We start from the raw sequence: 23,466 nt of genomic DNA on the forward strand, positions 1-23,466 counted from the left end.
CCGGCCAACTCGCGACACCGATGGCCGCAACGCCCGCGGGCGGCGCAAGGCGGGGCCGGGCCGAGGGGGCCGGGCGGTGCCGCGTATAAAAGCAGCGGTGGGGCGGGGGGAAGCGCGTTCCCTCGCAGCGCTCCGGGTCCGGCCCTGCGGGGCGGAACGGCAACGGCCCGGCCCGGCTCGGCGCGGTATGGCCCGGCCCGCGGCCGCCTGAAGCATGGAGCGGCGGGCGCTGTGCGCGGGGCTCTACTGGCTGCTGCTGCCGCTCGCCCTGCTCGCCGGTGGGTGCACGTGTCGCGCGTTATTTCCTACCGGAGGGGCTCAGGGTTATCCCTCGTTGCGGGTGTTGGGCCAACGGGCTCACGGTGTAGGGGTGATCCCCCACTTTTCCTCCCCCCCCCCCCCCCCGGTGTCGTTCCCACGGGTGAATCGGAACCGGGACGCGGTGATGGGGGTTGGGAGGGGAGCACGCAACTTTTTCTCTGCCGAGAGCCGCAGACGGAGCGGCGCTCGGGGGCTGCGGGTAACGCTGTCACACGCGGCCGCCCCGTCCCGTGGCCGGTCGGTCGGAACCCCGCTCACCCCCTGGCCGTGCGCTGCATTGGGGCGGCCGCTCCGCGCACCACCCACAGCGGGGAGCGCTTGGCCCCCAGCCTGGAAAATCCCCGCGTCCTCGCGAGCGGGACAAGAATCGGCCTTTTGAACTTTTTCGTCCGAAAGGAAAACCTTTCCGGCTCCGTGGGGCTCCGTCAACACTCGTGGTTCAACGGGCTCCTTGTGCGGGGACCCCCCCGGGCCGTGCCACCCCCCGGCGGAGCGTTGCCCGTCCCCGCGGTGTTGGGGGAGGAAGTCGGTGCCGGGTGAAAAGCTTCTTTCTGCAGTTTGCTGTGTGCGAGGAGTGACTCAGTGCATCGCGCAGGATGTGAGGAGGTTAATTATAACCCTGCCTGCAAACCGGGCCGGGAAGGTGGTGGCCGGGCTCCGCTTGCACAAGGCCGGGCGCATCCCGTGCGGTTCCCCCCCCCCCCCCGGTGTCGCCTGGCGTTGCGATCTCCGGTGCTGTGGCCGCGTTGCGGGACGGGCTGCAGCTCCGGCGCGGCGTTCCCCTCCCGGTTTGTTGTGGGGCCCGGCTCGGCAGCGCCGTCCCGGGATATGAGGTCGAAATAGAGGTGCTGGTGACTCAGCGGGTGCTCGTTGGGCAGCTGGGCTCCCTGCACGGGGGGGAACTGAGGCACGGAGCGGGTGGGAGCCCCGCAGCCTTCCTTCCCCTGCAATTAAGCCTTTCCCCGACGTCCGCAGGATGTATGCAGGAGGCTCTCAGCCAGCCCGGTGCGGGCGGTGGCCGGACCTTGCGGCACGGTGTGGGGCAGCCCCCGCTGGCCGTGGCCCCACAGGGGTGCAGCTCCGTAGGGCCGGATTCCCACCCGCTGTGGGGGTAAACGTGCCTGGCTGCGCCGCGTGCAGCTCCCCCCTCCTCCCTCCCCCCGACTGCCCATCCCACCCCTCAAGCCCTCGGGCATCGCTTCCGTGAGGATGCGCCTCCCAAAATGAGGGGAGATTCTGAGCCGGAGGGGGGGTGAGGACGCGCCCCCCTCCCCTCCTTCCCAAATCCCCAAGAGCGGAGTTTGGGGGTCCTGGGGAGCGCTGCAGGCGCGGTGCCCGGCGTGGGCTGCGGCCAGCCGCCTCCTGCGGTCAGGTGCTTTTTTTAAATGAGGGGAAATAAGAGGAGGAAAAAAAAAACAAAAAAAAAACCTGCCACCAAATGTCTCCAAGAGCAATAACTCCGTTTCCTCCCAAGGGCGGCCCTGGGGGATGGGCTGCGCAGGGCTGGGGTGGGCGACGCTCCGTCCCTCGGTGCTGCGAGGTGTGTTGGGTTTGTGGGGGTTTGCAGGGGATGTCGGGGCGCTGTGGGGTTTCACCCCCGGCCTGCAGCTGCGGGGATGCCCTGAGCATCTGGGATTCCCCCTGGGGCTGCTGGGGACGGAGGTGTCGGTCCAGCAGCGCGGACGTCCCGGTGCCGAGCTTTAGGGCGCTGAGTCGGCTCCAATCCCTATGTGGCCGCCCCGTCCCTTTGCGGCCCCGCTACTTTGGGGCAGGGTTGGTGCTTGGGGCCGCGCTGCCCGTTTAACCTCCCTGCTCCCGCTTCCTCCTATGCGCAGCGCAGATAAGGACTCGGGGCGGGACGACCGCGCGGTTTGTCCCCAGCGGTCGGCGTCGGTGCTGTGGGGGACATGGAGGTGTCCCCATCCTTGGGCGAAGGGCTGGCATCGAGCACCGCTCCCCCGGCGAGGCTTTCCCCCATCCCACCCAGCTGTGGGGTTTTCCCAGGTTGTGCACCGATCCCGTAGCATCTCCGTGGGGAGCTGGACGGCCCCTGCCCCGCGCTGGCAGAACCAGGATGTATTTTCCACACAAACAGGATATGGCGGGGCTGCTGCTGCTTCTTCCCGGAAAGCAGAGATGGGGCTGGGAGTGGAGATATGCCCATGGCTGCTTCTCACTGGGTTCTCGCTGCTGCTGGAGGGCTGCAGGGGTCGTTCCTTATCCTGCAGAGAGCAAGGAGCAGCGCTGATACCCCAACCAGTGGGGCTGCGTGCAACCAGCACTGCCGTTGGGGTGCTGTGCGGGGGGTCGGGGTCCCAGCACCACTGGAGTCTGGGAGCCACCTCCACCCTATGGCTGGGTACGGCTCCATCCTATCTGACCCCACTGCTGTCGTGCTCTCCGTGCTGCAAACGAGGCGCTGCTGCAGCCCTCTGCGTGGCACCCACCCTGCAAGGGGATCCGGGGATGGATCCGAGGCAGGGGAAGGCTGCAGGCCGGCAACAGGGAGCGGCAGCGCGTCTTGCCCAGCTCCCTGCGCTGCGGTTTGTCCTCTCGGCACACGAGCGCAGCGCTCCGTTCAAGTGCTACCGACCGCTGGGACGCACGGCCGGGCGGATCCAGCAGGGAGGCACCCAGCGAAGAGCAGCTCTTACCTCACAGCAGCAAAACCTCGTGGGCGGTGGGTGCTGCTGGCACGCAGAGGGGGCGGTGGGTGCCACCCCCCACCCAAACACCCACCCGGGAGGCTCGGTGCAGCGGAGGCAGCGCGGTGGGGAGGTGCCGTCCCGGTGCCGCAGGGCAGCTCGCCTTTGGCACGCTCTGCACTCCCGGCGCTGCCAAACTGGTTTTTCCCCCCTCTCTCCTTGCTGCGCTTTCCCCGCTGTCAGCACGGAGGGGAACCGGTTTGCGGTGACGGTTCAGGACGGCGGTGGGAGCCCCGTCCCGTGGCGCTGGGAGGGTTTGGGGGCTGCGGTGCCCCCCGGTGTCGGCCACACCGACGAGGCGGAATGCCGCTTCTATGGCACGTCCCTCTTTCCCATCCCTCGTAGTGCTGCGGGTGACCCCAAACCCGTCGTGCCCCAGGAGCGATGTCCCCAGCCCTTGGTAGCAGGAAGCAGCTGAGCCACGCCGTCGCAAGTTGTCCCTGTTCATACCCAGTGCTGCTACCCCCCTTCACAGCCCTCTGCCCCAGTGATGCTCTGGGCACCAATCCCCCTTCTTGCCACCATTGGGGTGACCCCCACCTCCCCAGGGACCCGCAGGGTCTGTCTGCAACACGAGGGTGGCTCCGGCTGCCCCTTTCCGGGCTCCGCTCCCCGCCGGGCCGGCTGCTCACGGCTGGCGGCGGGGAGAGGAATAGTTGTTCCATGAGATCATGGCTTTGCCGAAATGCAGCGAGCAACGCTCGGCGTGCGGGGAGATGACGCGGGATGGGGTCACCGCTGGGAGGCGGCGGTGTCCCCGACGAGAGTGGCGATGTGAGCGGCACCCAGCCCCGCTCGGGGGCTCCCCGGATACGGGGCAGGCGGGGACAACCTCGGTTTAACCCCCCGCTGGGGTCCGTGGGGAGGCTCACGTGCTGCTGCAGGACGCTCCGTCCCATTAGAGCCTCGTAAACACAGGAAGGGCCGCGCCGGGCTCGCAGCACGTCCCCTGGCGACCGGCCCACCCCAGCGCCCTGCCTGGCAGGGGGGGGTCGGGTCATTCTGGTCTGGAAGGGTGCAGACCTTCTTTGGGGCCGTCCTGGGGTCTGCACCGTTTTGGAGCGAGCCAATCGGGGTGCTCTCAGCGAGCATCCCAGTGATGGGGTCCCTATGGGGTGTGGATAACACAGTGCAGCCCCGGTGCCCCCAACCCTGCCCACCCTGTGCCCCCAGCCTGCCTGTTCCGTTTCAACGTCCTCTCCCTGGTGTACCTGCTGTACCTCCTGCTGCTGCCGTGGTTCCCGGGACCGGCTGACATCTCAGGTGAGGGCATTGCATCTCAGGCTCGGGGACCATCAGTGGGGTTTGGGACTATTTTTAGGGGATGCACGCTGTCCCTCCTGCAGGTACCTGCTCCTCCTTTGTGGTTTCCCCAGGGTTGGGCGGCTCCACGTGGCAGCCTCGTTTGGTTAATTATAGTCTGGTGCAACTATTAATAGTCCTCCTGCTGCGAGGTGGCCAATTTCGAGCCTCGGCCCTATTAACCAGAAACCTCAGAGCCGCTCCTGGTGCGTGGCTCTGTGCCCAGGCTGGTGCCCGGGATGTGCCCCCTGCAGCCAGGGGAGTGAAGGGCTGGGGGCACGGCTGCAGGTGGGGCGAGTTCTGGGATGGGACGGGGTCGGGAGGCAGTGGTGTGCTGATCCCATTGCTGAGTGCTGGCTGCGGGTGAATGGAGAAGAGAGTGTGGTTCTGGGGTCCCACACCACCCCGTGCCTCGGTTTCCCCAATGGTGGGGCAGAAGGGATGCTCCTGGAGGGGGCTGAGGGACGTGGGGGTCTGGCAGCACTGGTATGGCACCAGTGGACCCTTCCCAGGAGTTCAGAGTGGGGATGCTGGCACCCCCGGGGGCTGCTCGGGGCGATGGGTGCCCATCTCTTGCAGGTCACGCCAGCCGCTTCCTCAAAGCTCTGTTGGGAACCAGCCTCCTCTTCCTCCTCGCCCACTTCGTTTTCCAGATATGTCTGTACACGCTGCCTGCCCTGGATCAGCTGCTGGGGCCCAGCTGTGAGTACCCCGATGCCAGGTGCCCCAGAGCCCCCAAGCTGGTGGCATTTGGCCGTCAGACCCCACCTACCATGTGCTATGGAGCTGCTGTGGGGTCGGTGCCACCCTAACACCTCTATGCTTCTCCACAGGCAGCAGCTGGGAAGTCCTCGCCCGGCACATTGGGGTCACCAGGTGCGGCTCCCTTAACGTTGGTTGTGGTCACTGGTGGAGGAGGACCCCCCTCAACCCTGCTCTTTCTCCCCCTCCAGGCTGGACTTGGGTGACCTCCCCAACTCGGTGCGCCTGGTGGCCCCCGACGTCGGCATCCTGCTGGTCTCATCCCTCTGCCTGTGTCTGTGCCACCGCCTCGTCCCCAAGGGCAGCACTGCCACCCGCAGACAGGAGTCCCGGCAGCCCCCTGAGCAGGTGAGGTGCCACCGGTGCCACCAGCAGTGCTCCTCCTGCAGGGCCCCCATCTGTCCCTGCTTGTCCCCACGGGGACACCCAGGTGCCTGTGGACCTGGGCTGGGATCCGGGTTGGGGCTGCGCAATGGGGAGCGTTTTTTGGGCGGTCAGCGATGGATTGGGTCCCCCCTGTGCCTCCCTTCCCCGGAGTGACTCAGCTGCAGAGGAGTGCCCGTGTTTGCTCCCGCGTTTCCATAGGGATCCCACAAACAGCCCAGCCCCATAGAGCTGCTCGATGTGGGACGGCAGAGCACAGGCTGCCCACGGGTGGGGATGGAGCCAGCTGGGAGCCGTGCCATGCAGTGCCATGCAGTGCCATACTGTGCTGTGCCAACAAGTTGTGAGGGTGGCACCAGCATCACCCATGCAGATCCGTGCTGATGGCACCTCCGTGTCCCAGCCCCATTTCGGGTGCATCCCGCAGCCCCATGCAGGCCGTGCTGTAACCGGAGCGCTGGCAGCGTGGATGCCTTTGCAGTGAGCGCGGGAGGCAGCCTGGAAAAAAGCTCAGTGCTGGGAACCTGGCTGCTGCTGCCAAGAAAAACAGCCGTGTTTCAGAGGCGCTTTCCAAGCGGCTGCGAGATAAACACGGCCAGGTGCAGAGCCGGGCCACGTGCAGCAGGGAAACCGAGGCACGGCCGGCAGCGGGGACTGGGGGAGCCCGTGGGGGGATGCCTTGGGGGGTTTGGGGCTCACTGCTGTGCTTCCTGCCTGCTGCAGGGGGAAGAGCAGGACGTGGAGCGGCGCGGTGGCACGGCAGGCGGGGACGCACCGCTCAGCGCCAGGCTGCGGGTGACGGCGCACTGGGTGCTGTGGGCGGCCGGGAAGGGGTTGGCCATCGTGCTGCTGGCTTTGGCCGGTGGGTCTGGGACTGGGGAGGGGGTATGCGGTGAATGTGGGGGATCTCTGGATGGGGGGTGTGGGTGACTGACCGCCCTCGGGGCGCTGCTCTGCAGGGATCACCCTGCCCTCCGCCTCCTCCAGCATCTACTACCTGCTGTTCGTGGGGCTGTGCACCTGGTGGGCATGCCACCTCCCCTCCAGCCGCGCTGCCTTCGATGCCCTCTGTGTCCTCATCGGCCTCTACGCTGCTGCCCACCTCCTGTGCCTCTATGCCTACCAAGCACCCTTTGTGCAGGGAGTCTTCCCGCCCCCCACCATCTGGGCACGGTAAGCGGTGCCGTGGGTGCCCCTCTCCACGTGTACCCCCACCACGGGTCCCCATGTCCCCAGGGATGGCTTGCAGCTGGCACGGCTCCTGCTTGGCTCCCATCCTGCTCACAGCCTGGTGCTGCGGGGATGGGGACATCGCCGGTCCCAGGGAGTTAATGCCATTCATGCCCCTCTCCCCCCCTCGCAGGGTGTTTGGCTTCAAGGACATCATCCTGTACAGCAACTGCTCCCGACCCAATGCCCTGCAGCTCAACACCGAACACCCCTGGCCCGTCTACGCCAATCCTGGCATCCTGCTGCTGCTCTACTACACCGTGGCCACGCTGCTGAAGCTGCGCCGCCTGGACGCCAGGGTGAGGGGCTGCGGGGATGCGTGCACCTCAATGGCCCAGGGTGCGTGGTGGAGGGGGTGCTGTGCTCGGGGTTGGGACCCCCCCGCCCCGGGGTTGCAGCTGGCTCCTTGCTCTTGCAGAGAGCAGCATTGCCAGCACAGCCCCCAGCGCGGGATCTGGTGGAGCTAGAGAGCTGGCCCAAGGACAGCGATGGTGTGGCTGAAGACACCAAGGTGAGTCGGGGGAGCCGCACTGCGGTGTTCTGGGGGTGCCAGTGGGTGCTCAGCACTCTCTGCCCCTTCCCTCCTCCAGCCCATGCTGTCCTCCAGCACTGGGAAGCGGAGAACAGAGAACTGCACTGTCCACGTCCTGGGTGATGCCACGCCACTGGGTAAGCCCAGCCCGAGTGCTGCCCCATCCCTGCCCTGCAGTGGGGCAGAGGCTCACAGCTACTGCTTCACTGGCCAGGCAGGGACCGTCCGGGAGAGCGGCTGCCCCTGCAGACACTGTGGCACGTCATCATGAACCAGAGCTACGTCTGTGCCCTCATTGCCATGATGGTAAGGCACTCCATCGTGGCCTCCAGGAATTTTTCTCCAAGTCGTGAGCCTGAAAAAGGGGAGAAGCTGAGTTTTTTTCTGTTCCACAGGTGTGGAGCATCACCTACCACAGCTGGCTGACCTTCGTGCTGCTGCTCTGGTCCTGCCTCATCTGGATCGTGCGCAGCCGGCACCACTTTGCCATGCTCTGCTCACCCTTCCTGCTGCTTTATGGCATTGCTCTCTGCAGCCTGCAGTATGTCTGGGGCATGGACCTGGGCCCTGAGCTGCCCACCCGTGTCGGCCTCATGAGCCTGGAGCAGCTGGGGCTCGTGCGCCCCAAGTACCCCTGCCTGGACCTGGGGGCCAAGGTACCTCCTGCACCATCCCCATCCCCGTCCCTGCGGTGCCCACCAGCTCTGCTCACCACCTGTCCCTGCAGCTCCTGCTCACCCTCACCTTCTGGCTGCTGGTGCGGCAGTTCGTTAAGGAGAAGCTGCTAACGAGGACGAGCCCGGCCACCCCGCTGCTGGAGGTGACCATTTCGGATACAGGTGAGGTCCCTCGGTGACGCTGGGTCTGCCCCCATGCGACCCACGGTACCAGCAGTGCCATGCCTTGCAGAACCTGGCCGACAGCGGGATGTGCTGAAGGCACTGGGGGCTCTGGTGCGGGATTTCTATGCCAAGTATTGGATCTGTGTGTGTGCCGGGATGTTCATCGTGGTCAGCTTCGCCGGGCGCCTCGTGGTCTACAAGATCGTCTACATGTTCCTCTTCCTCCTCTGCCTCACCCTCTTCCAGGTACAGGGGATGGAGGTGCTGGCCCCGAAAGGCATGTGCACCCAATGGCAACACACTGATGTCCCCATCCCTGCAGGTGTACTACAGCCTATGGCGCAAAGTGCTGAAGGGCTTCTGGTGGCTGGTGGTGGCTTACACCATGCTGGTGCTCATCGCCGTCTACACCTTCCAGTTTGAGGACTTCCCCATGTACTGGAGGAATCTGACGGGTCTCACCAACGAGCAGTGAGTGTCCCCATGCCATCATGGTGTCCCCATGCCATCATGGTGACCCAATGGTGCGGTGGCACCAGGGCATGGCTGGGAGATGTGTTGCACACCAAGAAACTGAGGCACAGAAGGTTTGCCTTGCTCAGGACACCCATGCATAGCAAAGGGGATGGAGGTGGCCCCATGCTGACCACAACATCCCCTCCCTTCCAGGTTGGGTGACCTGGGGCTGGAGCAGTTCAGCGTCTCCGAGCTCTTCTCCAGCACCCTCATCCCAGGCTTCTTTCTGCTGGCCTGCATCCTTCAGCTTCACTACTTCCATCGTCCCTTCATGCACATCACTGATCTGGAGCACATCCCTGCTGCTGGGCTGCAGCCCTGCCACATCCCCCGGCCCGAGGAGCTGCATGGCAGCCGGCTGCTGCGTGATGCAGTCGTTGCTGAGAGTGCCAGGACTGAAGGGGGAGAGTCTGACACTGCCTCGCAGGGTACTGCCAGGGGTGGGCTGTCCTTGGGGTTGGGGATGGGATGGGACGTTCTCCAAGCTGAGGAATCGATAAGGGATGGGTTTGGGGTGTCCTTTGTGCCTTGGAGAGTGCAGGGATGGATTGGGTTGTCTCCTGAGCTGTGGAGGAGCCAGGAGGATGTAGGATGGGTTGGGGTGTTCTGTGAAGTCTGGAGGGTACGGGGATGGATTGGAGTGTTCTCCAAAACCAAGATGGGGACACTTGGATATGGAGATGAGTTGGGATGTCCTCTGATATTTGGAGGATACAGGAATGGATGGGAGCGTCCTCCAAGCCAAGAAGGGGCCAGGAGAATACAGGGCTGAGTCAGAGTGATCTCCAAACCTGGGAGAGGAGGATACAGGGATGGGCTGGGGTGTCCTTCAGGCCAAGAAAGGGATGGAAGATTACAGAGATGTGTTGGGATGTCCTGAGCCTGGGAGAGTACAGGGGTAGATTAAAGCATTCCCCAAGCCTGGAAGGGAGGGGGCAGGGTTGGGGTATCCTCCAAACCCGTGATGGTCTGTGTCCTCACAGCACCCAGCAAGTGGGGGCTGGTGCTGGAGCGCCTCATCGTGCTGGGCTGGACCTTCTCGGACACACTGACCCGCGGGCAGGTCTTCGTGGGGCGCCTGCTGGAACTGCATATCCTCAAGCTGGTGGCCCTTTACACCGTCTGGGTGGCTCTGCAGGAGGTACGGCACAGGGCCTGGGGATCCCGGGGGGTGTCCCACAGTGCTGACACTGTCATTGCCCCCAGGTATCATTGATGAATTTCTTGCTGGTGCTGCTGTGGGCTTTTGCCATGCCTTACTGCCGCTTCCGCCACATGGCCTCGTGCCTCTCCACCATCTGGACCTGCATCATCATCGTCTGCAAGATGCTCTACCAGCTCAAGATCGTCGACCCCAGCGAGTATTCCAGCAACTGCACCCAGGTGCCGGGGCAGGGATGGGGATGCTGATGGGTTCCAATGGCTGCGGGTGCTGACACCGTGTCCCCTGGCAGCCCCTGCTTAACAGCACCAACCTGAGCCCAGAGGAGATGGGCAACTCCACGCTGTACCGCGGCCCTGTGGACCCCGCCAACTGGTTCGGCATCCGCAAGGGCTTCCCCAACCTGGGCTACATCCAGGTGGGTGGGGGGTGCGGGCAGGAATGGGGTGGGATGCTCTGCACCCTGAGCACAGTGGAGCTGAGCACCCCTCACCCCCCCCAGAACCACCTCCTGGTGCTGCTGCTGCTGGTGCTGGAGGCGGTGGTGTATCGGCGCCAGGAGTATTACCGCAAGCAGCACCAGCTGCTGGTCCCCATCACTGAGACCATCTTTGAGGACGTGTCCCGTGAGCAGCTGGACCACAGCTTGGTCAACTGCGTCAAGTACTTCCTCAACTACTTCTACTACAAGTTTGGCTTGGAGGTGGGCAGCGGGGGCTATGGGGCAACGTGGGGCACGTGGTACGTGTGGAGCTGAGCTCCTGAACCACCCCAATTCCAGATCTGCTTCCTGATGACGGTGAACGTGATCGGGCAGCGGATGAACTTCATGGTGATCCTGCACGGCTGCTGGCTGGTCGTCATCCTGACGCGGCGCCGGCGGGCGGCCATCGCACGCCTCTGGCCCAAGTATTGCCTCTTCCTCGTGGTCTTCCTCCTCTACCAGTACCTGCTGTGTGTCGGCATGCCGCCCGCTCTCTGCATGGGTATGAGGCATGGGGAATGGGCTGGGGGATGTTGGGGGGCCAAGATACAGCGTGCTGCTGTCCCCCCTCCCCAGATTACCCGTGGCGCTGGAGCCGGTCCCTCCCCATGAACTCGGCGCTCATCAAATGGCTCTACCTGCCCGATTTCTTTGTGGCTCCCAAATCCACCAACCTCATCAGTGAGTGCCCCCCGGGATGGGGGGTGGGAGGGCTGGGATCTGCATGGCCACAAGCCCCGAAGGTGGGAGGGTTCGTTTGTTGAGGCGGGGCTTGGGGGGTGCTGGATCCATTTGGGATGAGAATAGGAGAAAAGCCCCCTTATAGGGAGGAGGGGGCACGTGAGTGGCCATACGGCTTTGGGGAGGAGCTTGGTTGAAGCCACGCCCCGTTGAGAGGGAGGGGCTATGAATGGCCGCACCCCCGTGGGAACCACTCATTGAATACAACACCCAGGGTGTGGGAAGCCCCGCCCCCTCCTTGGCCACGCCCGCTTTCGTAGAAAGGGGGCGTGGCTCTCCGAAGCCCCGCCCCCAAGGGGCTGATCCGCGTGCCTGCAGATGACTTCGTGCTGCTGCTGTGCGCGGCCCAGCAGTGGAGGGTGTTTGTGGCCGAACGCACCGAGGAGTGGCTGCGGGCTGCGGGTGACAATGCAGACCGGCCGGACCTGGAGCGAGAGCCCCACAATCCCACCCCCAACTTCATCCACTGCCGGTGGGTGCCCACGGATGGGGGCCGCGGAGAGAGGGCTGGGATCTACGGGCAGTGAGACGCGCTGGGATGTGGTCCCCAGGGATTGGGATGGGGTCCCCCAGGGTGGGGTTGCAGCAGCATAGGGGCCAGGGAGACCCTCCTGTAGGTTGGGATATGATCTGTCAGCAAGGTGGTACAGCTGGGTCCAGAGTGCCCTGAGGGTGTGAGGGGAGCTTGTGGGGAGATGCAGTGATGGTGTGAGAACCCACTGAGCGTTGGGATACCCGTGAACTGGGACAAACACTTTGTGCCCCAAAATGAGCACCAGGTCACCGAGGGCACTGGAACCCCTAGATAGGGACCTGCTGGTTCGGTTGTGGAGGTGTAGCACCTTGCTGCACTCCAACTCCAGGTGGAGCTGGGTGCAGGTGCTGGGAGGGGATGGGAACCCCGCTCTGAGCACAGCGTTCTGCAGGTCCTACTTGGACATGGCGAAGGTGGTGGTCTTCCGCTACCTCTTCTGGTTTGTCCTGGTGGTGGTCTTCATCACCGGGGCCACCCGCATCAGCCTCTTTGGCCTCGGCTACCTGCTTGCCTGCTTCTACCTCCTGCTCTTCGGCACTGCCATGCTGCGCAAGCCAGCACGGGCACGCCTCGTGCTCTGGGACTGCCTCATCCTCTACAACATCACCGTCATCATCTCCAAAAACATGCTGTCGGTGAGGGCGCCGTTCCCGGGTTTGCTCCTCGGGTCTACCAGGTGGGTGCAGAGGGACCAACCTCGCGCTCTTCCCACAGCTCCTCTCCTGCGTCTTCGTGCAGCAGATGCAGAGCAACTTCTGCTGGGTGATCCAACTCTTCAGCCTGGTCTGCACCGTCAAGGGCTACTACGACCGTGAGCACTGGCACAGGGTGGGCTGGGACTGACGGGGGCATTTTGGGGTGCTGCTTCACCTGCTCCTCCATCCCTCTGTCTGCCAGCCAAGGAGATGGGCAAGGACCAGGACTGCTCGCTGCCAGTGGAGGAGGCTGGCATCATCTGGGACAGCATCTGCTTCTTCTTCCTCCTGCTCCAGCGCCGTGTCTTCCTCAGCTACTACTTCTTGCACGTCATGCTGGACCTCCAAGCTTCCGCCCTGCAGGCTTCCAGGTGGGGCAGGGGGTGTCTGCGGGGTCCCTGAGGGGGCTGGGTGAGGAAATTCACCACCCGCTGTCCCCATTGCTGCAGGGGCGTCGCGCTGTTCAGAGCCAGCCTCATGAAGAGCATGCGCTCCCACCGGCAGGCTGAGAAGAAGTCGCTGGCTCAGCTCAAACGGCAGTGAGTGGGTTTTGGGGGGGAAGGGAAGGGTACTTGGGGCACCTCCCAAACCCCTAGAGCTGTTGGGGCACTCCGAGGTACGGGAAGGGCCCAGGGGGGTGGCGGGTACCCAGCATGGTGATGGAGTAGTGGGGGCTTGGGGAGCTCTGGAGCATCTGGTGCTGCATCCAACAGGATGGAACGGATCCGTGCCAAGCAGGAGAAGTACCACCAGGAGCGGCTGCCCGGTGGTGAGGGGCAGGATGGGGCCAGGGCAGGTGAGAGCTGGCTGGGGGGTCCCCAGCCCCTCCAACCCCTCTTTTGTCACTAGAATGGTGACCTCAACCCATCACCAACTCTTACTCCCAACATCCCCATCCCTTTGCTGTGCAAGGACCGGCGCGGCCCAGCAGAGTGCACAGCTGTCAAACCCCCCAAACCCTCTCCCGGCGCGTCCCCACACCGTTCCTTGGGGTGGGTGCCCCCATTATGGCCACGCTCAGTCCCTACTGCCGTTCCACAGCGCCCAGCAGCCCGGCGGACCCTGCCCGGCAGAGGGAGCGGTGGTGGCGGCCATGGTTAGACCACGCCGCAGGTATTGCCCCGCAGGGGGCGCGGGCGGCACGCGGTGCCACCGAGGGGAGCGACGGTGACGGTGCTTTTGGCGAGGTGATGCCCCGCATGCCTCCTATCCCCGCTCTTGGCATTAACCAGGGCGTTCTCTGCTTGTGTGCACTAACGGGGTGTGCAGTCGGGGTGCCTGCAGGACTCGGTGCTGGAGGGATACCCCTCTGGGGACATCGAGCTGTTTGGCACTGAGGTCCCCAGTGGGGTCCCAGCGGGCATCTTTGGCACTGAGCACGGGGGAGATGGCAACGGGGACAGCTTGGGCACCAGCCGTGCCGTGTCACCCTGTGTCACACTGTGCTGTGACACCCTCTGTCACCCTGACAGTGCTGCATTCTGGGGAATACTTCCTCTTTGAGTCAGACAGCGAGGAAGAGGAGGAGGCAGCAGTGCCCGAGGAGCCGCGGCCAGGCAGGCAGAGTGCCTTCCAGGTGAGCCTGGTGGGAGCTGGGTGGTGCCAGCCGTGCTGCTGGGTGCTGACAGCCCCCTCCCCAATGCAGCTCGCCTACCAGGCCTGGATGACCAACACCAGGACAGCGCTGAGGCAGCAGGAGCGTGAGCAGCAGGAGCCGCTGGGCGATGAGCTCACTGCAGGTGGGGTTGGCTCATCCCAAAGTGGGGCTACCAGACCCCCAATGGGGCTACTGAACCCTAAAACAGGGCCGGGGGTGCCTGGTGGGGGGGACGAAGCGATCCTGTCCCAGTTGGGACATCGTCTCCATGGGGTTCCCAGTATGTGTGTGTATTCTCTGATAGCAGATCTAGGGCTGGGCACAAGCTGTGCCCATCCTTGAATTTTTAAGAGGGGAGGAGTCTGGGTGGTGGGCAGAAAAGCCACAAAGGGGGTTTGGAAGTGATATCTTGTCCCATCATGGGGAGGGCATGACTTGCTGTCTGCCTTGCAGGGGACAGCAGAGCGAGGGAGGAGGCATCAGCGGCGCCCGAAGAGGCTGAAGGCCAGGAGGAGGAAGAGGAGGAGGAAGAAGGATCTGGTAGGTGGGCAGCAGGACCCCATCAGCAGGAGGTGCCCTGGGTGGGTGCAGAGCCATGAGCCCCTCTCTCCTCGCCCAGCAGAGCGGGGCAACGTGCTGCAGCGGGCGCTGAACACCCTGCGCTTCCTGTGGGTGCTGTGCCAGGCCATGGTGGATGGCCTCACCCAGTGGCTGGATGCCTGCACGCAGGAGCACACCGACATGTCCACCGTGCTGCAGCTCGAGAGATATGTCCTGACGCAGCGCCTGGCCAAGGTGACACACGGGGAAGGGGGATGGTGGCGCTTGGCACCGCAGCACTGTGACGGTGCTGACCCTATGTGTGCTGTAGGGTGAAGATGTGCACCGCGGGGTGCTGGATGAGCTCTACCTGCTGCCACCCGAGGAGCCCCAAGAGGAGCCCCAGAATGGCATCGCTTCCAGGCAGGTGCATAGATACACCCCTGGGTGCCCACCTACCCGCAGTGGGGACCGCTGAGGAGGGTGCTCACCTGTCCCTGCGCTGTTCACAGTGGGCGCAATGGAGCTGAGTGTGAGCAAAGGGCTGAGCCCCCTGCAGCAGAGTGCCCTCTGCAGAGAGGCAGCCAGGAGCAGGTGGCAAACTGGGGGTCACGGGAGGATGTGGCAGGATCTCGGGAGCTCCTGGCCCTGCCGCAGAACCGGAGCCGGACAGCCAGCGAGCTGCTGGTGAGCAGGTATGGTGTGGGGATGGGGGGTGATGGGGATGGAGATAGGGGATGAAGGCATTGGGGACGGTGGTGATGACAGGGATGGGATGGAGACAATGTGGACAATGGGGGTGATGGGGATGGAGATAGGGGATGAAGGCACTGGGGACGGTGGTGATGACAGGGATGGGATGGAGACGATGTGGACAATGGCGGTGATGGGGATGCAGTGGGACCGGGGTGCAGGCTCAGCTCCCGTGCCCCACAGGAGGCTGTACTTTGCCGAGCTGGAGGAGTCAGAGAAGTTCTACCAGTCCCACAACCGCTTTCTGAAGCTGCTGCTGGCCATCTACCACTGCGTGGCCGCCCACTCCGAGCTGCTCTGCTACTTCATCATCATCCTCAACAACATGGTGACTGCCTCCGTCATCTCCCTCTTCCTGCCCATCCTTGTCTTCCTCTGGGCCATGCTCTCCATCCCCCGGCCCAGCAAGCGCTTCTGGATGACTGCCATCGTCTTCACTGAGGTGGGCAAGAGGTGGCTGCACAGGGGACAAAGATGTGATGACGCCCAGCTCTGGCTGCCACCTCCTGACACCCATATCCCTGCAGGTGATGGTGGTGGTGAAATACCTCTTCCAGTTTGGTTTCTTCCCTTGGAACGGCTATGCCATGCTGGTGCGTAATGAGGGCAAGCCCTTCTTCCCACCCCGCATCCTGGGGCTGGAGAAGACCGACCGCTACATCAAATACGACCTCATCCAGCTCCTGGCACTCTTCTTCCACCGCTCCCTGCTGCTGGTGAGCCCTGCGGGTGCTTCGTGAGTGAGGGCTGGTGGTGGCCTGAGCCCCACTGTATCCCATTGTACCCCCATGACCCTTGTCCTTCCCAGTGCTATGGGCTGTGGGACCACGAGGAGGATCCCTTTGCCAAGAAGAAGGCGGAGGTGGAGCAGGCAGAGGAGGAAGAGGAGCAGCAGGAGGAAGCAGTGTCCCCAGCGGTGCCAGCAGAGTCAGGAGCTCTGGGTGCAGCTGTGGGGTCAGAGTCGGAGGGCAATGCCCAGGGGCAGAAGGAGGGGAGTGGGGATGGAGCAACACATCTCCGCTTCAGGAGGAAGAGGCAGTGGGGCAAGGAGCCAGCAGCAGTGGTGGAGGAAGGTGAGTACCTGGAATTGGGCAAGATGTGGTCTGGCAGGGAGCCTGACGGTCACCCATGCTGCTTATCACTCACAGAGGATGGGGAGGAGGAGGAGGGAGAGGAAGAGGAAGAAGAGGAAGAGGAGGAGACAAAACAGAGCCACTCTCAGAAGAAGCTGAAGGCGTTTGGTCTCCGGGTCAAGCTCTTCTTCCTCACCATGTGAGTGCCTCACGATGTGGGTTAGGGTGGGAACTACAGCTTGCAGCCCACCGGTCACCTGTCACCCATCCCTGTCTCCTCCAGGGCACAGAATGTGTACCAGCCCGTGCGTGGGTTCTTCCATGACATCCTGCACACCCAGTACCGGGCAGCCACCGATGTCTATGCCTTCATGTTCCTGGCTGATGTGGTTGACTTCATCATCATAATCTTTGGTTTCTGGGCCTTTGGGGTGAGCAGAAAGCTCTGCAGGGTGCCAGACGGTGGGATCCCAATGTGAGGTCAGGCGGGGCTGAGTCCTCACCTCTTTGGTGTCCCCAGAAACACTCGGCAGCCGCCGACATCACCTCCTCACTGTCGGATGACCAAGTCCCAGAGGCCTTCCTGGTCATGCTGCTCATCCAGTTCACCACCATGGTGATCGACCGCGCGCTCTACCTCCGTAAGACTGTACTGGGCAAGCTCATCTTCCAGGTCATCCTGGTTTTCAGCATCCATCTCTGGATGTTCTTCATCCTGCCAGCCGTCACTGAAAGGTACCGGTCCCCACTGACCAACCCCTAAGGTCCTTGGGTAGCCTATGGGGGTGATTCCTTTATGTGTCCTTTATGATGGGGGCTCAGGCAGCCAGAGCAGTGACACGTCCCTCCTGCAGGTTGTTCAGCCTCAACACAGTGGCCCAGCTGTGGTACTTTGTCAAGTGCATCTACTTCTCGCTGTCAGCCTACCAGATCCGCTGCGGCTACCCCACCCGCATCCTGGGCAACTTCCTCACCAAGAAATACAACCACCTCAACCTCTTCCTCTTCCAGGGGTACGGGGCAGCGGGTGGCACGGGGACAGGTTGCCCCATTTGGGTGGATGGAGCTGTACCAGCCCCATCTCCCCGTGCCTCCCAGGTTCCGCCTCGTGCCCTTCCTGGTGGAGCTGCGTGCCGTCATGGACTGGGTCTGGACCGACACCACGCTGTCACTGTCCAACTGGATGTGTGTGGAAGACATCTACGCCAACATCTTCATCATCAAGTGCAGCCGTGAGACAGAGAAGGTACGGCCCCATTGAGTCTGCTGCCGTTGGGGTGGCTCCAGATGGGTTCTACCAGGCAGCCCGTGCCGTCTGTCTGCAGAAATACCCACAGCCCAAAGGGCAGAAGAAGAAGAAGATCGTCAAGTACGGCATGGGCGGCCTCATCATCCTCTTCCTGGTGGCCATCATCTGGTTCCCACTGCTCTTCATGTCGCTGGTGCGCTCAGTGGTGGGCGTCGTCAACCACCCCATCGACGTCACCGTCACCCTCAAGCTGGGGGGGTATGAGGTGAGGATGGGGGGCAAGCTCTGCGTTGGGCACCGGGATCACGCACTGACCGCACCGCATCCCCGCAGCCGCTGTTCACCATGAGTGCCCAGCAGCAGTCCATCCAACCCTTCACACCGCAGGACTATGAAGCGCTGACCAAGGAATTCGAGAGGCAGCCGGTAGCCCCAAAGCCCTGCAGAGCCCTTCCTCTGTCCCCAGTGGGCGCCCCGAGGGGCATGTGGCTCAGCACCCCATTCCATCCCCAGGTGGCCATGCAGTTCATCACGCTGTACGGCTATGAAGACATCGTCACGGCGCGCATTGAGGGCAGCTCAGGCTCACTGTGGAGCATCAGCCCCCCCAGCCGCGAGCAGATGCGGCGAGAGCTGCAGAATGGTTCCTCTGACATCACCCTGCGCCTCACCTGGACCTTCCAGAGGTAACAGCGGGGCTACTGGGGAAGGGGGCAGCCCTATCTGTGCCCTCCCAGCAAACCTCTGTGCCTGCAGGGACCTGGGGAAGGGCGGCACGGTGGAGCACACCTTCGACAAGCACACCACTGACCTGCAGCCCGGAGCACTGGAGCGCATGGAGCTGGCCCAGCTGCTGCAAGGCACTCGTGATGCCCCAGTGTGAGTGTCCCTGGGGAGAGGGGGTCAGGGAAAGGGGACGCCCCCGGGGATGGCGCTTCACTCTGCTTTGTTGCAGGCAAGTGCCCAAACTCTTCCCCAAATATATCCGGGCGCCCAACGGCCCCGAAGCCAACCCAGTCAAGCAGCTGCTGCCAGGTGGGTCCCATTGTCTGTTGTACACATGATGGGGGACTTGGCCAGCGTGCCATGCCCTGACCCCCCCCTTGTTCGCCCCACAGATGGAGAGGACAGCTACCTGGATGTTGAGGTGCAGCTGAAACGGGAGCGCTCAGGCTCAGGGCAGGGCAGTGACAGCTTCCTGGAGTGGTGGGTGGTGAGGCTGAAGGATGCTCCAGCACGTGACGGCAACATCCTGCCCATGGTCATCTTCAACGACAAAGTCAGCCCCCCCAGCCTGGGCTTTTTGGCTGGCTATGGGTGCGTAGGGGGGCAAGGGAGGGAGCTGGGGGTGGCGAGGGGGGAACGAAGGTGGTTTCATCCCACCCCCATTGCAGGATCATGGGGCTGTACGTCTCCATCGTGCTGGTGATTGGGAAGTTTGTGCGAGGCTTCTTCAGCGAGATCTCACACTCCATCATGTTTGAGGAGCTGCCCTGCGTGGACCGCATCCTGAAGCTGTGCCAGGACATCTTCCTGGTGCGGGAGACGGGAGAGCTGGAGCTGGAGGAGGAGCTCTACGCCAAGCTCATCTTCCTCTACCGCTCACCCGAGACCATGATCAAGTGGACGAGGGAGAAGGAGTAAGGGGAAGGGACTGCAGTCCCTCGCAAGGGGACACCACCGCCAATGCCTTAAGCAGCCCTGCAGGGTCACATCCTGCTGGGGGGCACGGGACGGTGCTTTTAGAAGGAGGATCTCATCCTCACCTTGCTTTGAAGCCGTCCAACCGGCAGAGACCATGTTGTGCCTTCTCTGGGGGGCTGGCCAGCTGTGGGGGGTGTCAGGAGTTGACGCCGCATCCCCCTGGCTGCTGGGGTTGGGCACGAGCCAGCATCCCCCTGCACCCCCCAGCCCCGCTCCACAACCAGGTTGAACTCTAAAGCAATACCCCCATAGCCCCAAAAAAGGGGGGGTGCACGGTGCTGTGGCCCCCCCACTGGGGTGGCTGGCATCCCCAGCCGGACTGTAGACACTTTTTTTTTTTAATTCAAATGGTTTATTTATACAGATATCTAATAAAATAAAGCTGAGGCCACCCCAGCTTCCCCAGCAGTGGGGCGGGAGCAGGGATGTGATGCCTGTGGGTATCAGCACCCCCTGCATGGGCACTTGGAGGGGGGTCTCCCCTGACCCCCTGCTGGTACTGGATCATTTGAATCTGGTGTAAAAGCAGCTGCCTGCATGCCAGGTATCACCACAGGTGGCCCAGTGACTCCAGATTCCCTCACCCTAATAGGACCCTCCTGCCCCACAGCTGTGCCCTGCACTGTCAGCTCCCGCCAGGTTCCTCTTCCTCATCCTCCAGCAGGAATTCCTGGATCTGCTGCTTCATCAGAGCCCTGTGAAGGACAGACCAGGGGGCCCTGCTGGCTGCACTGCCCTCAGCCCGCAGGGAAGGGACCTCCCCAGCTTGTCCCCTACCTGCAGTTCCTGCGCTGAGCTTCGGTGCGCACGTAGGGTGGCAGCGTGGCTGGGGGGCCCTGCAAGAGAGGGGACAGTGGGGACACTGAGCCCTGTCCCCAATTCCTGGAGAGCCACCTCAAATCCTTACCATTTCCTTGAACGTCAGGCGGCAGCCGTAGCACAGCAGTGGGATGAAGGCAGCTCTGCTCTCAGCCCTGCAGGGAGAAGGGACGGAGCAATGACAATGTCCCTGCTGCTGCCTCTGGTGTCTCCATGTCCCCCATGCTGGAGAGCATCCTACTGCTCACCTGTTCCCTGTCTCCTCCTTCACCAGCGTGGGCTCTAAGGCCAGCTCCTCCTCTGCAAGAACCAAGGGACAGTCACACACTTGGCACACGCTGTCACCTCAGTGAATCCCCCCCCTAGTGCCACTCACCCCCAGCGATGTCCAGGGCGCAGAGGCAGAGCAGGCAACGCTGCACTTCGCTGTTTGCTTCTGCTGGAGCCACGCTCAGCTTCTCACCTGTCCTGCAGATGTAAAGAGGGGATGAGCAGCGGCACCTCACTGCCTGCCCCCAACCACCCTGCCCTCAGGTGCTGTACCGGTACACGGTGCTGATGGTGGAGGGGAAATCCACCTGCAACCCCAGCAGGAAGTTCTCCATCAGGCGGTGGATGCTGGTCTTCTCTCGGCGCTGCAGGGGAAATAGAGAAGGGCAGGATGGAGGGAGGCCCACAGCTCAGTCTGGCTGGAAGTGGGGAAAGGGGGGGCACCCCTACCTTGGTGTGGAGGGGTGGTGTGATGATGGTGGGGACGCCAAAGAAGTGGTTGTAGAATGCAATCTCCTTGGCCGTGTAGTCCCGCATGGGACGCACCACTGTCACGTCACCGTGTCGGCTGTCCACAAAGCCCTGCAGATGAGGAGGAGTCTGCTGAGATACTGCCACCAAGCTGGGGATAATCCTAGGAACAGAGCAGTGCTTGGGTCCTGTCCCCCTCCCAGGCAGGGATGGCACTCACTGTGTCCACAGCGAGGAAGGCGCCGCGTCCCAGTGCCAGATTGGTGAGCAGCTTGATGGCCACACGGGTGCAGCTCTCGCCTGTCATCACCTTGGTGTAACCCTGCGTGCGGGCAGTGTGCAGGAGGAGGTGGCTCCTGGGGACACAGTGACACTGGCTCAGACCCACAGGGCCATGCCATGTGTTCGCTGGGCAGGAGGAGTCCCTCACCGCAGCATCTGCAGCAGCTCCTCCTTTGCCGTCAGCGTCTCTGCTGCATCAAAGAGCCGCAGCAGCTCCTCAGTGCGGGCAGCTGCAGGCAGGCAGGCATGGGAGTCCCCTGTGGGACCATCCTGGGTGCTGAACCCCGTGGGCGAGGTGCCACCATCTCCACTGGCCTCCTCCTGCCGCTGCTGCTGGATGAAACCCTCTACAGCCGCCTTGTAAGAAGGGCTTGGCTCACTGTCCCCACCAGGACCCCGCTGCAGGATTGAGCCAGGCAGCTCCAAGGCCTGTGGACAGATAGGGAGCTGTGTGCAGGCAGACGCATCTCCCCACATCGTGCTCCCCAGCCCCGTCCTGTCCCCACCTGCTCCAGGGAGGCCAGGTAGTAGGGGAAGCCGGTTTCCTGCAGCAAGGCCTCCATGCAGGTCAGAGTTTGCTCCCGTTGCACCAGGCTCTGCCCGCACACCGCTCCCTCTGTGGGCACAGTGGCAGCAGCTGGAGCAGGGGAGCAAACCCCGGGGTATCACAGCCCCACAACAGGAATGGGAAGGAGGGATGGGGACAGGTCACAGGGAGATGCACGAGCAGCAGGGACGGGACGTGCCTTACCGTCGATGTAGATGAGGCCAGGCACGAAGCGCAGCCGCTTGGCCGTCTCACGGCTCAGCCCCTGGCACAGCAATGGGGTAAGCAGGCTAAGCTGTGCCCCACGTCCCCCAACCCCCCTATACTCACCTCCTGCACCTGTCGCAGCATGGCACTGGAGGCCATCCCGCCCGACAGTGCCAGCAGAACCTGCAGGGACAGCAGGGACAGTCAGCGGCCTCAGTGCAGTGCCCCCAGCACCACATCCCCCCCACCCCACGTGTCCCCAGTACCTTTTCTCCTGGGAAGATGACACGGTTCTTGCCCAGCATGGCACGGAACTTGTGCACAAAGTACTCACGGAAACAGGAGCTGCAGACAGACAGGCAGCCCTGAGCCTCTGTTTCCAAGCACTGCTGTGCCCGGGCCTTGGTGTCTCTAACATCCAGTGTCCTCAAGCCCCACGTCTACAAGGTCTTATCTCTAAGTGCTGATGTTCCCAAGCTGTGACATCCCCATTCTTGGACATTACAAAACCCAATGTCCCCAGACCTGACATCTCTAAGCCCTACACCCCTAAGTTCTCTATATCCCAGAGCCCCACGTCTCTGTGTCCTGATGACCAATGTCTCCAATCTGTGCTGTCCCCGTGCCCTCCATCCCAGAGCCCTGATGTTTCTCAACCCCATGACGCCAAACCACATCCCCAAGCTGCGGCATCCCCTGGCCCTGAATCACAATCTCCATGCCTTAATGTCCTCAGGATGTGATGTCCCTATTCCTGGATGTCACCAAACCCATTATCCTCAGACATCTCAGAGCCTCGCGTCCCCAAGCCTGATGCCCCCATAACCCAGAGCCCCGATCTCCCCAGAACCCAAAGTCCCCAAGCGTTGACGTCCCCAAGCCCTGACGTCTCCCAACCCCACACCCCTTAACCACACATCCCCACGCCCCGCCGTCTCCACACCCCAGCATCCCGGTCCCCTCACCGACAAAACGCATCCCCGATTCGGATGACGACGGCGGCGGGGCCATCCCCGCACTTCACGCACGGCCGCGGGTGGCTGCGGGGAACGAAGCCGTCACCGATCCCCTCCCGAAGCGGGGCACGGCCCCGGGGACGGATCTCTCGCGACGTCCCACTCCCACCTGCACACGGGGGCAGCGCGGCGCCGCACCGGCGCTTCCCCGCACCCTCCGCACCGCCCCGACGCTTCACACATGGCACCTCCGCTCCGCTCCCCCTCCCTCCGCCGCCGGCGCGCGGTGATGACGTCACGACGAACGGCAACGTCACGACGCACGGCGACGTCACGCCATCCCTACGCCCGCCGCCGCCATGTTCCGCAGCCTGCTGGTAGCGGCGGCGCAGCGCCCCCAGGCCCCGGGCCCCGGCCCCCCCCGCCCACCGCCCCCCGGCGGCCCCGCGGCCGAGGCGCTGGAGGCGCAGTTCAGCTGCCCCATCTGCCTGGAGGTCTTCCACCGCGCCGTCGGCATCGCGGGCTGCGGCCACACGTGAGCGGGGGCGGCGGCGGTAGGGGGGGCTGAGGGGGTCGGTGTGGGCGGTGGGCCTAGGGCGGGTGGCGGTGCGTGAGGAGGGCGCCCAGAACCGGGACCCACATCCCGCTGCCCGGCCAGAACCGGGCTGTCAGTCCATCCTGCAACACGCCCCATGCCCTGCCTGCCGTCCCACAGCCTTGGTGGCACCGGGACCGCCGTGCCGTGCCGTGCCATCCCGTGCCGTGCCATCCCGTGCCGTGCCATCCC

At 63.6% G+C, this 23,466-nt stretch overlaps 3 protein-coding genes across 5 annotated transcripts in view; 2 read left to right on the top strand and 1 right to left on the bottom strand.

Moving 5' to 3' along the window:
• The first annotated feature begins 189 nt into the window (after positions 1-189).
• On the top strand, positions 190-19,518 carry PIEZO1 (piezo type mechanosensitive ion channel component 1). 3 transcript variants are annotated; one of them, XM_042885863.1, is made up of 50 exons: positions 190-278; positions 4,200-4,289; positions 4,908-5,030; positions 5,162-5,204; positions 5,282-5,438; positions 6,198-6,336; positions 6,434-6,647; positions 6,838-7,003; positions 7,123-7,215; positions 7,295-7,373; positions 7,451-7,542; positions 7,632-7,892; positions 7,964-8,075; positions 8,146-8,324; positions 8,401-8,549; positions 8,748-9,022; positions 9,578-9,735; positions 9,801-9,977; positions 10,049-10,174; positions 10,259-10,459; positions 10,538-10,742; positions 10,817-10,921; positions 11,300-11,453; positions 11,908-12,151; positions 12,231-12,327; positions 12,414-12,582; positions 12,661-12,750; positions 12,925-13,007; positions 13,253-13,324; positions 13,684-13,787; positions 13,857-13,950; positions 14,262-14,348; positions 14,431-14,603; positions 14,680-14,771; positions 14,861-15,043; positions 15,285-15,543; positions 15,629-15,817; positions 15,910-16,174; positions 16,250-16,373; positions 16,458-16,605; positions 16,695-16,909; positions 17,029-17,187; positions 17,273-17,420; positions 17,500-17,688; positions 17,757-17,849; positions 17,937-18,109; positions 18,180-18,302; positions 18,379-18,458; positions 18,542-18,740; positions 18,818-19,518. In XM_042885863.1, exons 1-50 carry the CDS (start codon positions 215-217, stop codon positions 19,065-19,067), a joined length of 7,464 nt encoding a protein of 2,487 aa, XP_042741797.1. In that variant the 5' UTR covers positions 190-214; the 3' UTR covers positions 19,068-19,518. The 3 variants fall into 3 exon arrangements, with proteins under 3 accessions (XP_042741797.1, XP_042741798.1, XP_042741799.1); XM_042885864.1 differs by lacking the exons at positions 190-278; positions 4,200-4,289; positions 4,908-5,030; ... (2 more) ...; positions 6,198-6,336; positions 6,434-6,647 and having other exon boundaries at positions 6,965-7,043; XM_042885865.1 differs by lacking the exons at positions 190-278; positions 4,200-4,289; positions 4,908-5,030; ... (4 more) ...; positions 6,838-7,003; positions 7,123-7,215 and having other exon boundaries at positions 7,455-7,542.
• On the bottom strand, positions 19,463-22,908 carry CTU2 (cytosolic thiouridylase subunit 2). The gene is made up of 15 exons (XM_042885866.1): positions 22,849-22,908; positions 22,689-22,763; positions 21,990-22,068; positions 21,847-21,906; positions 21,721-21,781; positions 21,476-21,585; positions 21,118-21,398; positions 20,908-21,043; positions 20,667-20,798; positions 20,490-20,581; positions 20,323-20,414; positions 20,195-20,246; positions 20,035-20,101; positions 19,905-19,963; positions 19,463-19,822 (listed from the first exon to the last, which is right to left on the bottom strand). Exons 3-15 carry the CDS (start codon positions 22,026-22,028, stop codon positions 19,753-19,755), a joined length of 1,251 nt encoding a protein of 416 aa, XP_042741800.1. The 5' UTR covers positions 22,029-22,068; positions 22,689-22,763; positions 22,849-22,908; the 3' UTR covers positions 19,463-19,752.
• Positions 22,909-23,038: 130 nt separating this feature from the next.
• RNF166 (ring finger protein 166) overlaps positions 23,039-23,466 on the top strand; it is a 7,501-nt gene continuing 7,073 nt past the window's right edge. Inside the window, exon 1 of the mRNA XM_042885978.1 lies at positions 23,039-23,214. Coding sequence (XP_042741912.1) covers positions 23,039-23,214 — 176 coding nt within the window. The remainder of the gene's footprint in view (positions 23,215-23,466) is intronic.

This window comes from Lagopus leucura, unplaced genomic scaffold, assembly GCF_019238085.1.
Source record: "Lagopus leucura isolate 7727_CA_CO unplaced genomic scaffold, USGS_WTPT01 Super-Scaffold_100053, whole genome shotgun sequence".
Classification (NCBI taxonomy): domain Eukaryota; kingdom Metazoa; phylum Chordata; class Aves; order Galliformes; family Phasianidae; genus Lagopus; species Lagopus leucura.